Source organism: Tetrao urogallus (genome assembly GCF_951394365.1).
Source record: "Tetrao urogallus genome assembly, chromosome: 13".
In the NCBI taxonomy this organism is placed as follows: domain Eukaryota; kingdom Metazoa; phylum Chordata; class Aves; order Galliformes; family Phasianidae; genus Tetrao; species Tetrao urogallus.
In genome coordinates, this window is record NC_136826.1 from 6,736,515 (window position 1) to 6,752,020 (window position 15,506).

The window sequence follows — 15,506 nt, forward strand, 5'->3', positions numbered from 1 at the left end:
CATTTCCAAGAAGGTGGACATTTGTAACAGGAGTAACAGACTGTATTGTTTTGATCTGTCCGTTTTTCAAAGTTAGATTAAAATGAGATGCTAGCTAGTTGACTTGTTGCATATTTTGTACTTACTGCCACAGATCAGAAAGACAGAGTTGGCAAATAGATGAATGTCTAACCTGATTCATACAGCCTGCCCTGAATGTTTTGGAAGAGTGCAAATCAAAGGGGGCCGCATCTCTCTTTTGACTTTGAGCGCTGCTGCTCACTGAACCCAACTTTTTGCCAGTTCACATTTCTGTAGAAGGGTTGGTGAGACAGACTGAACCACAAATGTTTTAAGAAGAAAAACTTCAGCACTGTAGAAGTAGAATTTCTGTAAATAGTGCTTCTCCCATTCTTAATTCCCACCTCATTTGCAGACAGGGCACACGCACAGCAACAGGAAGATTATTATTTCAGTACCACTGATCAAGACAGCTGCAGATGTTCTACTTTTGAAAGTAATACACAGAGATCAAAATTCAGAGGTGTTTATCTTTTAGTTTTGGCCACCATCCAAATGAAAACTGCCAGGAGTGCAACGTGGCTGCTAAAGATTACAGTGAGTTCCAAGTGCACCCATCATTCTCAAGTAATGAGAGTGGCTGTACTGGCCAACCTGGAGCGATGGAAACATCAGCACTAGAACGAAGCGTACACCTTGATCACATAGTTGTTTTATTTTGCTCTTGCAAGCAGCCACAAAACAGGCTATAGAAGAATAAATAAATTAAAGCAGAGAGTGTAGCAGTTTATGCAAGTACAACATGAAGATGCTTGACTTTGCCATGATTTGGTGTTTGTTACTGCACTTGGTTCTGTGTTGGAGCAGTAACCAACAAGAAGTAATCTAGGTCAAGTATTTCCCCCTTTGGCCAAAGAGATTTTTAAACGTGCCCTCAACCAACTCTGCTAGAAATAATAATAAAATGTAGAAAAAAAAAAAAATACCCCCAAACCTCTTATGTAATATCATACAGTCATTATCAGTTTGTTCCAAGTGTGTCAGTCCGTTCCAAAATACTTCTGTCCAAAGTGTGTTGGTGCAACTGGATGAACTTCTGTAGTTAAAATTGTGATCTCTGGGAATTCCTGGATAATAGATTTGGCACCTTTTGAGAGAAAGAGAAAGGCAGTAATGAACGTGGCACTACAGCTGTATTTCAGCCCCACCTGTTAAATCATGATAAGCAGAATTGTGTGGATGGCTCTGCCTCTGTTCTTCCGTCTCATTTCTGCCTTCGCTGACTGCCTACAACTGCAAAATGCTGTGCACTGTCCTGGGTTTTCTTATTTGATTTTAATCTTCTTTACCACACATGTAACTTCCAGTCTAATCACCACTGTGGTTACAGCACAGTTGATTTTTGATAGCAATTTCTGCCATGGCCAATTTTTAAGAGGACCCACAAGATCCATGTTCCTACTTCACACAAACAGCTGGCAGACCAGCCCAATGCAATCCGTGGGCTCCTGTGCTTTAGAGCAGCAGGAAGGTTTGCATTACCTGGTGGCACTGCTGCAGTCTGTGCTTGTAGAAATGCACAGGCTTTAGGAATCCCCACTTAAATGTACCTGTTCTCCCTCTTCTGCCCCTCACAGCCCCTCAACTTACCGTGAGGTGTGGAGAATAGGCTTAGCAGGATAATGACACTTGGTTGTACGCCATGTTCTATAAGAACTTTTACAGCCTCAATTACAGTATTACCAGTACCTAAAAGAAGAAAAAGGAAGATTTTCTCCTGTTTGAAGCACTCACCCTAAGCCAGCTGAGGTTAGTTGTCTGCCTTAGTGCTGGTTTGTGGCTGAGTGCAGATGCTGTCCTTTCCCACTGGGCGACTATCACCTCACAAGCACTAATTATAGAAGACTTTGGTCTCCTGACAAAGGAACTTCATCTCTACATTAAAATAACTGACTGTACTGGGTCTTAAATGCTGAAGTCAGTGGATTTTATTAGAGCCCTGAGGCAGGAACGCTCATCTAAAATAGCAGTTAAGAGCTCCGTGTGCACGAACAGAATTATATCTTAAACTGGAAAAGTTACTTCATCCTGATGATGTCCTGATACATTTTTAATTGCATTTAATTTTAAAATAATTTAGAATTAGAGTATTCATCAAAAAACTCTTTTAATAGTGTAACAAAAATACTGTAAGGAATCTTTTCTCACATAAATTGAGTTTTCTAAATGTTGCCATCAGACTGTAATGCATCAGCCTTTCTCCCACTCGGCCGTACCCAACTGATTTCTGCAGTCACGTTAATGCAGGCTGACCAAATCCCTGCTCTGTCACCTAAATCAAACCACACTACAATAAAAGCCCCTGAAATTCAGAAACTTTCTTTAAAATACAGAACTGTCGCTGCTCAGGCAAGCCCAGCCATAAATAACGCGGATACTTACTTAGTATTGGGTACATGAGAAGAACTTTTCTCCTGTAAATGTCTGGTGGAAACTTAGCATAGTACACTTTTGCTCTCTGAGTTTCCTCGTCGCTCTGTATGAGGATCTTTCCGATGCGGATTGATCTACAGCAGTCCCGTAAACCTTGTTCCATGGCTTCGCCTCAAAACAGCAGGAAAAATTGTTATGTGCTAAGGAAGAGCACAGCTACAAGATGCTACAATTAAGCAACACAGCCCCAATACTGTATCGATGGAGGGTTCTCAAAAGGAGCTTTTCTTGGTTCCAAGTTTTTAAAAGACTGTAAGCTATTTTATTTTCCTCTGTTTAGACAGAAAAAGTCTGTTCAGTGTTACTTAGTTCCCAGGTGTCAGTGTTCTCATGTACATCTAGTAACTCATCTCATGAGTTCATACTAGTGCATCTCTGTACAAGTGCTAAGCAGGTTTTCAAGGTGGAAACATCAAAACAAACTGCGTCATAATTTACACGTGGTTTGGAAAACACCTTTGAGCTTTGCCCAGAGACACTGCAGTGCAGAAGAGCAGCACGGGAACCTGTGGGGATTCCCGAAGTTTCAAACACAGTAATACTGTCCCTGTCATCACTGAGCACAACTCATCTGGAGAGATATTTTTGAGGAGGAAAAAATCAGAAACAAACAAGGAAGGAGAGTTGTTAGAAAAGAGGTAAGATGAAATCTGCTGCAGTTATTTGATAAAATATTGAGGAAACATTACTTGACATTCTGTGATCAAGAACACCTAAGAAAGAATGGTAACTAGCAGGTTTAGCTGAAACTGTGCTGCAGAGAAGTGTGGTTGCACTTTTTCAGAAAGAAGTTGGTTACAGGTTTTAAAGATGTATAACTCGTACTCATTCAACAACCAAAATCTGCCTACCACTTCTCATTATGCTGACTCCACAGTTTCCCTTTTCAAATTTCACTCCTTCATACTTGTATCCTAGGAGAGGAAAGAAACCAAATGTCAGTGGCAATGATTGCTCCCTTCTGTCCCTTCCTGGTGCCCTTTCAGGGCACACTATTTTAAGTGACCCTGGTATGAATGGAAAGGAGATGCCCCCACATACCAAGGGGACAGTGCTGAGCTCCATGTATCTCAACAACTGGCATGAGCCAATCTGCACACCACACCCTGCAGTCCTCAAACAATGGGAACAGGACCAAAAACTACTAAAAAAATTGTGCTTTCTTTACTTGTAAATTGCTTCAGAAGCGGCATTGCTGTGAAGAATGTGGCAATGTTGCATATGGACTCTGCATGTTCCCGTGCCTACCTGAAAAGTCCAAAGGCTCCTTTAAAGGAGATGCAATAGAGTATTTAATTAATGGACTTGAGGGACGTTCTGTTTTTGAGCTTTAAAGAACAGTAATTGCTATGCTGACAGCCACTTACAAATGCCTGGAGGAAAAGAGTTCACTATAGGTGAGCAAGAATTCATACATAAGTGTTTGGATTTCCAAGGCACTGTTCCTCGTGGAGTTGGCACATCTGAGGCCCTCTCAGCTTCCTCACCAGGTACAGCTATTGAGCAGAAGGGCTACCACACTGACAGAGAGCTGACACGGTGTCAGAGGGTAAGACTCGATGGTGTGGCCAGGAATGATGGCAGAACACAGCCTCTTCACCGGCGTGACTTGTGGCCAGACAGCAAGGTCCAAGACGCTCGCTGCCCACAGCCAGGCAAGCAGCCCCCTGAAGAACCACTGAGCTTCAGAATGGTGTTACTTGCAGGGGTACTGCCAGTCAGACTGTCTAATGCAGAGAAGCTGACGGGCATTGAACTACCTGTCACCAGCTGACCTGGAACAGATGTGAAGCCAATGCTCGAGAAGTAGCTGCTGACCTACTTTAAAATGAGCAAAGGTGACTTTGCCTTTCTGAGTGCTTTCTTACACTTTAGCCAGCTTCAAACAGAGTGCTTTCAGCCCATCTTTTCTGTAACTAGAAGTAGGATAAAGAATGCAGATGATTTATTGTGAAGGATAGAGGGGAAGAGCGCACTAATATACAGAGCTGCTCTCAGCCTGAATAAATACCAGTGAAACCCTCAGGGAGAGGAGGACTCACCTGGTGCAGTACCTCTCTTACAGCAGTACCACAGGCTCAGAGCATGTATTGGAGTGGTTGATACGTAGTAAGCAGCAGCTCTGCTACCTGAGTATCTGCAACCTCTTCTGCATCTTTACAGTTAATTGGAGCAAACCAAAAGTACTGCAGTGAGTTTCCTCTTATGTGAACGCGGCCACTTTTTATTTCCTGCTTACCATCACTCCCAGCTGGCTCCCTGTTGCAACAGGGCAGATTTAGGCTGACAAATCACTTGTGTAGAGTACTTTGTGAAACGTCAGCAGTTTTAATTCAGCATTACAATGTGGGCAAGTAAAGTGATAGTGCATATACAACGGGAAATTTTCATTGCAGTTTTGCAAGACCAATTTAAAGCCTTAGTAAGATAATTATACGGCTGTGTTCTGTTCAGCTGTGTTGTTAACGCATTTTCTAGCTTTTTTTAATACCTTGAAGGGACCTTAACTCTGTACTCTAACTGAATGTTAAATTGTTCAAGCCTTCTGTAATAGTTCTGTGCTTTGTTACATTGATTAAGTTTCCACCTCCAGTCCTGCTGGGCAGAGGAGTAATTTCCCACATACCTGTTGGAGTGGTCACTGTGCATTCTGTGTATGGCAATTGATTCAGTCCCTCTTCAACCACGAGTCTGATCTGTAGAACCAGAAAAAAAACAGCTTGAAGGGATCTGTTATCTATGAAGATAAGAAATGCTAGCTGTTTTCGCAAGAACTCAATGAACACCTCACAGCCAAAAAAATCCTCTTTTACTAATAGATAGGGACTGATTTAAAGGACGTTTTTGGAGCAATGTGTGTGTATGTGCACAAATCAAATGAAAGCACTGAGAAACAAAACTGGCAGGAGGAGCATTCATCAGTAATGACGTGATAAAACTGACTTGTTTTCTACCTGGCAGATAAAGGCATGAGGGACCAATCTTCCACCAGTGCTGATGAACCACCAATGTGAACTTCCACTTTGCTCATAGAAAATACTACTGCAAAAAAAAGGAAAATTCCCCCTTAAGTTCCCCATCAGCTATGCTCCAAACTACATCCACATTTCTGTGCAGCAACTGCAGTGGGGCTGCCCAGAACAGCCAAGGGAACTGTAGCAATGTAAATACACCACCAAGTGCCCCAAAACAAGTCTCTTTACCACCCTTTCCTTCTGGCACCTGTGGTTACGAGTGCACTGCCAAGCAGCTGTGCTTCCATGCTTTATGGATGGCTCAGGTGCAGCAGAGACAGCTCTGCTGGAAACAGAGTTTGTAAGTAAGTCACACATCCCTCCAGAGGCCAGAGAACTTGCAGCTGTATTCAGGCAGAGGCACTGAAACGTGCTCATCTGGGCCCAGAATGACAGCCCATGAAAGATGCTCTGGGTATTACAGTTGTAGAAAATTCTCTCTGCTAGTGAGCCAAAGATTCGTAGGCCAGAACTGCTCAAGAGAGCTGCTGCCATGCCAGAGAAATCTATTAAAGCAAAAGTCACTGTGCAATGGCAGAAATGAGGTGACTGCTCCTGGGACTGAACGAGTACACCGCTCGCTTCAGACAGCATCCTGAAACAGCCCAGACCAGAAGGATTCCTCTGTTCTTCCATCCCACCCCGGTTCTTAGCACACATACATACAACACGAGGAATTAGAAAAGGTCCCTTAAACTAAAATCCAGCTTTGAAGGTGTTTTTAGCAATTTTAGTATGGCAGCTTTCTTTTTTCAGGGGTGAGTTTGTGACAGCCGTGTTCAGAGGCGGTAGGCAGAGCCAGTGAAGGGGTTCAATTCACATCTACGAGGAGCAGAAGAGCAGTTCACAAGTGTAGCCAGGTACTCAACCACTGCTTTCACTGATGCAAACTGCACATAGGAAGCGGGCCCTTCTGCAGTGTCGGTCCACTTTTTTCCATGAAGGGAAGGCAGCTTCCCATCATACTCCTGTCTGAAAGCAGACTTGTTGCTTCAGTCAGTTCTGGACACTGTAATTCACAAATGGAAGGCACCAGTGTTCTACTACTGACAGACATCTTGCATAAACCAAGACATCCTTCATTTAATTTCAGGTTTCTGGTACATTTCCCGAGTCAGGTTTGGAAGAAACTTTTTTCCCATACTGCTTTCTTGTTGACAGGGCTGGCATCGGTCCGCATTACTGCAAACTTTTGGCAGATGAACTAGTGTAGGTCTATAGTCAGATTACAAATCTCCTTGTTTTTACTACATGTATCAATGTTTTATGAAGAGGCTGGGAGGACCTTTTTGCTAACTTGTTGGTGCTGATAAAACTTTATGTTTGTGCTACACTTTCTGCTGCCCTCACACTGAGCTACAATAATCTCCACCCCTTCTCCCTGTAATGAAATGTCCAGCAGCTCTGCTCCCCCCATGTGGCTGCCATTGCTCAGAAGCAGAAGCTGAGCAAGTATTGCTACAGCCCCACAAGAGCAGGGAGAGGTGAAGCTTTGGTCCCAATGTGGAGGAGTTTGACCAGATATTAAAACCGTGAGTAAAAGTTAGCAATAACAAGGAAAAAAGAAAGGTTTATTTTGGAGGGAGTGGGGGAACTAAAACAAGTGTTCAATTGTCACTTAAGTGTCAAGGCTTACAAAATTCTGTTTATGCATTTAATGCTGATACACAAAACTATATAATCAATGTGCTCATTTAATTACAATTACATACTTAAGACTGCCTCTGCAGTAAGCAAGGAAAATACTGTTTGCTTTTAGTCTTCATTAGCAGACCTGTTAAAACTGCTAGCAAAAACCAGAGCTTATAACAGACAGGAGTTTCAGCTAACTACCACACAAACACCTTGAGGATGTTAAAATGTTTGTGAACCTGCCCTTTCTTGGCCAATTAAGCACATGAATAAAGTCACCTTACCACACTTAAATACCACTGAAGAAATCAGGTTTGACCAGTCGTTCAGGGTCCATGAGCAGAGGAATTTGGATTTAGGCAACCAGAGAAAGCAGGTTGATCATACTGGCATTTAGAAGAGGTGCAGTTGCTACATAAGGCAACCAGGCTCAGTGCAGGTAGGGATGGTGAGGCTCTGAGCAGACAAACCTTGGAAGAGGCACCCCAAAAGATACCTGTAACCCGGAGCAGTTAGGCCTCACAGTTCTTATGCCTGCCTGCAGTTTTGAGAAAAGCAAAGTAGTGGAATTCCAATAAATTAGAATTTAAATCAACTAAAAAAAAAATTATTTTTAAAGCTTCAGTTGGACTGGGTGACAACCTTTGAAAGTCCCTTCCAACTGAACTAAATACTGGAGTAGCCAACATAACCTTCTCCTAATTGGTGGGAAGACAGTAGTCTAACTGCATTGTAGGTGATAACTGCACTGATTTCTTAGATAAGAGTGATTTCTAAGAGAATCCTCTACCCCTTATGCTGCAGTTTTTCTCAGAAGCTGAAGGAAGGCAGAACAGCAGGACTGTTGGTATCATTTCATGTTTATACACCTCTTCTCACCTCAGGATTTCAAACCATTTTCAACGTGTGCATCACACACCCTTCCTATGGGGAGAGAGGTGGGCAGGAAGGTGAGGTGACCCATTCGGCATCACACATTGCTGCTGGAAGGAACCAACTCCTCTCCCAGGCCCCAAAACCAAACAATCTGCATGCTGCCCTCTGCAGAAAAGCACTGCAGTGCTGTGAGCTGGGGGCTGCAGGGCAGCGCAGGTGACAAATACCTCCCTGAATGTCAAGTCAGTTTTGCTCGGTCGTTGCCAAAAACTGGACATAGGACATCCTGTCTCTGGGAGACGTCTCCTCATCCTGTTACTGGCTCTTTTGGCCCACAGCACATTGCTATAGCTCCTGCTCAGCTGTATGCAGCACTCACTCATCTGACTGGACCCAGTTTATTGGGTACCTCCCACCAAGACCTCATAAAAAAATTCTTCAGTGTCTCAGTAAAAATGCTTCAGGCTTAGTGAGAATCTCACTAGCTCTACAGAAATCCTGCATGGGTGTCATCAACAAAACGCTTGTGCAATGTGTGGCTGCGGGGCAGCACAGGTCTGAGGGCTCAGCACAATCATGCAGCACCTTCAGGGCACTCTACTCAGCTATCTCTTACCACAGGTTACAATGACTGATCATTTCCTGGGCTAGAGGCTTCTTTCCCTCACCTGCTTCTCCATCACAGACACAAGATGGGTTGTCTTCCTCAAGACTTTAACCTCTCCCTTGCAGCTGCAGGACCTCAACACTGGCAGTCAGTTTCAGAAGCCATCTGCTAACCTGTACTCCAAGTATCTTTGAATATTTCTTACATGCCATCCCCTTGTGCAAGAAAGAAACTGGCAAAAGAAAAAAATTCTACCACTATCAATCCATCAGCTTTAAAATTGCTCCTTAAGCCCTCTTCCTAACGTCACCTTACAAAATACTTCCCACTAGCAACTGCCAGCTAGTAGCAAGCTTAATTTTATTCTCATTTTCCTTCTGCACCAACGTTAAAGTTGACAGGAAGGGCTGTTCTTATGTGGTGGGAACCCAATGTGAGGTAAAATGAGAACATTAGCCAGAAACCCCTACTGACAGCAGTACTGAATGGGAAGGGGCCTGGCACCCGGACTGGAGATCTGTACCCTTTAAACGTGTGGCATTGCTGATGTTGGCCTTTGTTGGCTTTCTTCATCTTATTCACACATTTGAGCAAATGAAGAAGTTAAAGCCACAAAATAAACAAAACAAAACAAACAAACAAAAAAAAAAAACAGGAAGGATGACCCACACTTGAGCTCAGACTTTCACAAGCTGTGGATGTTTCCTGTGCTGTTCCAACTTGTTCGACAGCACGAAGGACGTTATGTCTATTTAAACAGTGTCTGCTGAGAACTGCTGGCACAGAACAAAGCTGGGACTGTGACTTTCTGCCTGTTCCTTATGAAGCACTATTGGCAAAGAAGGATGCTCCAGTTGGTGACTTGATCCAGCAGTTACAGGGATGAGTTTTGTTGGCTTGGGCCTTTACTGTTCCTGGAGAATGGGAATGTCAGAAACATCCTCAAGAAGGGAAAAGTAGAGGGGAAAGCTAGAAAAGCTGCAGCGATAAAACGTGCTGCGGTCACAGCCTTCAGCTGTGGGCACAGGGAAGCCCTGAGCAAGCCTAGATCAGGCATGGATTAAGATTGGGCTAAACGTGTCTGGTTTGGTGTTGGTAGATGCTGAATGCTCCCTGAACTGATCTTTGTTAGAGGAGGAAAGAAAGGCTTTTCTCATTAATGAGGGTGCATCTGCAAACAGGAAACCCTCACCAATACCAGAATAGGTGTGGGAGTGGGTGTTGTAAGCACCTAATTTACACGAGATAAATGTTGCATTCCCAACAATCTTTGTTCTGACTTCCTACAATACACACAACCTTCAAACTGCTTTCTCTCTGCCAGTATCTACCCCATGGTTAAAGGCAATGCCCAGTGTGGGTGCACACAGGGCGGCTCATCTCACACATATGCGCCAGGAGGCACTTCTGCATGCAGTCAGTTGCTAATATCTAGACTGCAGGAAATGGTACAGATCTGTTCACAAGATCAGAAGTGCTTTTTCACACTAACACCGAGCTATCTTTAGCCTCTGCGCATCTCTTTTTAAACAGTCTTCTCTTATTGCTACTTCTTGCTGTCCTAAGGCAGTCGTACTTGGTATCAACAGTTTCTGGAACCCTCTGAGACAAGTCTGTAACAAGGAACAGAAGTCCTTTAGAAAGTTGCAGCCCAATCGCAGTTTCCAGTTTGGAGAAGTTCCTCTCACACCATTATTCTTGCCTGAAAGATCCATTTTATCAGTTACAAAGCACAACACCAAGAAGAAGAAATGCTTCACCTACCAGACGATCAGCAGAAAACACGAAGTCTCCTCTACTGGCTGTCCTGAAAAAGGGAACAATTTCTGTTTTAAATCGGGGAATAATTTTAAGGATATTGCTTAATTATGGCAGTTCTTCAAGGACAATATATTCCAGGGACAGTTTATAGAAAAGTTTCCTGCTGGATTCCAACTTCATCCTGCAGAGATCCTGCTTCATGGATTTTGTGGTGGGTGGAGGAGGCTGAGGGGCTGGAAACTACCGAGGGCCTGGCCTCTTTCTGCTGGCAATGCTGCTGCACTGTGTAAGCAGCAATTAAAGCATAAAAACATAAGGCTGATATTCTGGTGGTTGTTCCAGCTCAGCTCCAGCACCTCAGAAGCTCAGATCTCAGCAGCCTGATAAATGTTCTGCATCTCTAAGCAGGAGATCTTTGCTTCGCTTGCTCTTACATCACTCAAACCATGGGACAACGAAAACATAAGATTAGACCAGTGATCTTGAGACTAAATGAGCAGGGATGCACAAATACCACCACAAAAACACTTCTCTGCTGGCCTACAGCTTGGATGAAACTTCTTGCCAAAGTGCCTGCTTGGCTTCTGGCCCACTCAGAAGACAGGAAGAATGGGCTCACCTCTTCCTGCCGCACACTGTGCAAATATGCCACGTTGAAAGCTCGAGAGAAGTAAGACCAGGTTTTAACACCTTGCTTCCCATGTCAAGACGTTGTGGTCAAGGAGCCGATGTTTACAGTCTATTGGCCTTACAAAAATCCTCCAAATTAACATCACATGCACAGCAGTTACACTCTTCTCACTGTCAAACTATGATACCCTGATACACTGTACAGAGAGTTGTGCACTCAAACCCCAAGGTTCTGCAACATCTTATGTTCACGTGAGTGAAAGCCAAGACTTTTGCATGCCCAGTCCCTGTGCACACACAGCTAGCCATGCTAGAAGACAGTCTGAAGCAGACTGGCAGCCTCATCTTTCTCCTTGTGCACTACATGTTATTCATTATTTCAAATGCTGCTTGTTACTCTTTTTGTTCTTTCCAGGAATGACAGGCTCTGCCTAATTTTCTCCTTCTTTCACTTAATCGGAACCAGTACTCAAACAAACCCCACCAAACAAGACAAGCCTAGCCATCATATAAAATGCTTCTGTTAGGATTTTGAAAGGGATTCATATTCCCAACAGTAGTGAGCGCAAACCCAGAAAACTAACAGCAAGTAGCAAGGAGTGCAGGTGGTGTATTATGAGTTTTCTGCAGACTGGACTGTGGCATTTCAGAAAATTTACCTAAATTCCATTTAAGGGTGGAAACACCTGTGTCACACCTTTGTTTGCAAAGCGATGCACGTTCAGAGTGAACACTATGAATGAATACAAGATACCAGGCTTTAGTTACCCTGACCTTGCACAGAGACTTGGATGCTCTCACAGCCGGTTCACAGAGCCGTCTTAGCCAGCTGTGCCCGGCTTTGAAGGGACGAAAGACAACAGAGAACTGCAGAGGTGTGCACAAAAATGAGACCCAAATAATCATGAAAACGACAGAGCCTTTGTGCAGCTGCAGCTGGAAAGCTGTCACCAGATTTCAAACCTCATATCATAAAGGTGTTAATTTCTGGTGGCCAGAAAAAATGAGGGGCAGAAGCACGGCCGTGCGGTGTGAGCTTTGCTGACATTAGCAGGCAGCAGGATGCAGGGCACAAGGGCTCATTCTGAACCTGAACGCTACCAACCCACGCTGCTCACCTCTGGGTCCAGTGGTGGTGCTCGCATCACAGCAGGCAAATCGTGCTTTTAATAGATGCCCGCTATGTATGTTCGTCTTACGTTGCACGCTAAATTTAATACACTATAGTATCACCTTCCATGTGCCAAGCAGATACAGACGTGACCAAGGGAGGTACACTCCCACTGCCAGGGCAGCCGAGCACGGCGCACTGAATCACCACGTCCTGAGCACCTCACTTTGCACATTCGGCACAGGGGCACCATTTTGCATTCATTTTTGCGCTTCTGGTTTGGAACGGAGGGCTCACGGCCGGGGGCGGAGCGGGGCGGCCGTCAGTTAAGGGCGGCGCTCCCCGAGCGGCCGGAGCGGCGAGCATCCTGCGGGAGCTGCCGGAACGGTGGGAGAGCGCCGGGAGCAAGGATGCGACGCGGGGCGCGCGGCCGGCGGCCCCGCCCGGAGCTGCCGGGAACGCGGCGCCGCCGCACGGCGTCGGGGAACGGCCGCCCCCGCCCCGCGGCACGTCACCGCAATGGCCGCGCGGGAGGCGCTGCGCAGCGCCGCGGGAGCCCCGCCGGGAGCACGCGGCCCTCCGAACGGCTCCGCCGCACGGGGCCGCCCAGGGGGAGCGCGGGTACGACCCCACCCCCGTCTCCGTCCCCGTCTCCGTCCCAGCCCCGCGGGGCCGCTCACTTGTCCCTGATGATGGTCTGCAGCTCCCGGATCTGATCGTTCATGGGCAGCAGCTTCAGCTGCGCTCCGAGCGGCGACGCGCACTCCTCCGCCGCGGGGCTGGGGACCGCCGCCGCCCCGTTGCTGGCGCTGCTGCTGTCCGGGCTGGGGCTGCCGCTGCCGCTGCCCTCGGAGGGCTCGGCGAAACGGATCAGCCGGGAGCAGCCGCCCGCCGGCGCCGTCTGTTCGTCCTGGGGCCGCGGGCCGCCGGCCGCGCCGAGCCGCTGGTTGTGGCACGGCATCGCCTCCATGCGCCGGGGCCCCCTCCCCCGCGCTGACCGTGGCCGCCACGCGCCGCGCCGCGCCGGCCCCGCTGCGCCGCCGCCGAGGGGCGGGGACGGGGGAACGGCCCGCCCACCGCCTCCTCCCGTTGGCTGCCGCCGCCGTCGCTCATGGTGGCGCGGGGCGCTGCCGAGCTGTCCGCGCGGCTCCTGGAGGCGGCGGTGCGGCGGTGGCCGTGGCGGGCGGGTTCCGTAATGCCGCGCTGTGGGACGAGGGCCGCGTGGGTTGCGGTTCCTGGAGGAACGTTTCTTAGCGTGTGCTCGGGCCCTTTGCGGCTCTACTTAAAGCGTTGCCCCGGGGCGGCTCGGGTCGCGGCTCAGCCCTGCTCTCAGCAGAGCCCTGCCCTCAGCTCCCGGCCGGCCGCGGGCGTGCGGGCTGCAGCGGGAGAAAGAACCGCTCGCTGGTTCCGTGCGGGTGCGCTGAGCAAAGCCTAAGTGAGCCTCTGCTGCTCCGTGTGTTCGCACGGGCCTTGCCGGGTTCTAAATATGAAGCACTGATTGTGCTGTGTCCCGTGCTTTCTTCACCCGTACTTCCTATTGTCCCTGCGTCGGGAACCTTTTGGGTGAGCGGGAAAGCTATGAGAAATTCTGCGCTAAGCTGGTGCAGAAATTGTGTGGCAGCATGGAAACAGCTTGGGCTCAGTGATGCCCTTCTTAGTGGGGGGAATGGTGTGCTCGTGTGAGCTCCAGGCAGGGGCTGCCGCTGGTGGAGATGTGGCAGAGCCCGGAGGAGGCACAAACACACACCTCTTGTTTGACTCGAGCACTGATCCTGCAGCAATTAAGGGATGGATATCAGTAATTTTGTAGGCAGGTGTCCGTTAGGAGAAGGGGATTTAAAAATAAATAAAAATAAAAATCAAAGTTCTGGCACATCTTAATTAACTTGTCAGTCTAGTTAACGGATAACCAAACCTGCAGGAACTCTGCAGAGCTGAAACAACAACACTTAACGAGAACTTACTGTGGGATTGCAGCTGACTTGAAAACGTAGCTCAGAGAGAACAGAAGACAAAGCTGATAAGAAGGTGGAAGGATTGCAACAGCCTGCGAAACCATCTGCTCCAACAAACGTTCGTGTACGTTCACTTAGTGTACCTATAGATACGTTGCTGTGAGTATTGGCAAAGGTCACTATGAAAACGGAACCTAGATAGCAGACAGAACTTTCAGTGGTGGGGATTGGAATATTAGTCTCTGTTGGGTTGACTTGGAGCTGACTCAGGGACCCTTACATTTGTTAAAGAAGAGCAGCACTGGAGAGCGAACAGACTGAAAGACGACCTGAGTGCTGGGAAACTGGAACCTGCAGTAGGAACTGGGAGATGAAAAGAGACGATTTAGGGAAGGCTGGACATGCAACTATGGATTTCGCCTGAATATAAATGACCAGTTGTTAGATTTACATGAACCATTTTCTTGTCTTTTTTTCCCCCTGTGCAAGGCTTCAGAAACAATTCATCCTCTTTTGTCATTTGATATATATATAAACGTGTGTGGGAAATATATGTAATTTTTAGTTCTGTTTTACAGGGCAAAAGGAGGGAAGGATGTATCTAGCAGCAACCAGCAGCAGCTGTTTGAGAGGCAAAGCCAAAAGAAGGGCAGTATCTCCTGTGCTCTGGTTTGACTCCATTTACCGTTAAGCTGAGATAACTTGCTGCCAAAGTCTCAAGTAGCAGGCCATGCAGCCTAGCAAAACACAGAGGCCCCAAACAAAAGGTAGGTCAGAGAGTAAGAAGCATTTTGCAGTATGTTTGGGGGTTATCTATAACAATTTAATGCTTTATTACTTAACTAAGTAGTATCTCTGTTGGGAAACTGCGATCTATGAAGTAGACAAGTCATGCAATGAGGATACAAGTAAAAGCTGCTTGGGAGGATGGGACACTAGTCTGAAAACTTAGTATCATAACTGCAAAGTCTCTGACACCAGCACAGGTGGAGCTCATTCTAGTGCCATAAAACTGAGAGGGCAGCAGGTTTTGTCCTCATGTCACATCATGGCATCGTGGCAGTCTTCCAGCTAACTAAATTCAAGTCTTTACTATGAGAGTGGTGAGTTGCTGGAACAGCTGCCCAGATAGGTTGTGGATGCCCCATCCCTGGAGGTGTTCAAGGTCAGGTTGGATGGGGCCCTGGGCAGCCTGGCCTGGTATTAAATGGGGAGGTTGGTGGCCCTGCCTGTGGCAGGGGGAGGTTGGAGATTCGTGACCTTGAGGTCCCTTCCAACCCGGGCCATTCTGTGTGATAAATTTCTAACCCACAGACATTAGTCCTTTTCACTGTGCCTTTATTATATCTAAGTTAATATGAATAAACCTGTTGAGACAGAACCTAAGGATAGTTTATTATTTGGAGTTTCATCCTTGTGGAAAGGAC

At 46.8% G+C, this 15,506-nt stretch overlaps 2 protein-coding genes across 2 annotated transcripts in view; one reads left to right on the forward strand and one right to left on the reverse strand.

Annotated features, from left to right (window-relative positions):
• Window positions 1-1,040: 1,040 nt before the first annotated feature.
• Window positions 1,041-13,094, reverse strand: UPRT (uracil phosphoribosyltransferase homolog; the record flags this gene model as incomplete). The annotated part of the gene is made up of 7 exons (XM_079541928.1): window positions 1,041-1,147; window positions 1,651-1,749; window positions 2,443-2,604; window positions 3,345-3,407; window positions 5,120-5,189; window positions 10,387-10,429; window positions 12,805-13,094. 7 exons carry the CDS (start codon window positions 13,092-13,094, stop codon window positions 1,041-1,043), a joined length of 834 nt encoding a protein of 277 aa, XP_079398054.1.
• A 141-nt stretch (window positions 13,095-13,235) lies between these two features.
• ABCB7 (ATP binding cassette subfamily B member 7) overlaps window positions 13,236-15,506 on the forward strand; it is a gene marked incomplete at both ends in the record, with an annotated part of 43,730 nt that continues 41,459 nt past the window's right edge. The window contains one exon of the mRNA XM_079541818.1: window positions 13,236-13,316. Coding sequence (XP_079397944.1) covers window positions 13,236-13,316 — 81 coding nt within the window. The remainder of the gene's footprint in view (window positions 13,317-15,506) is intronic.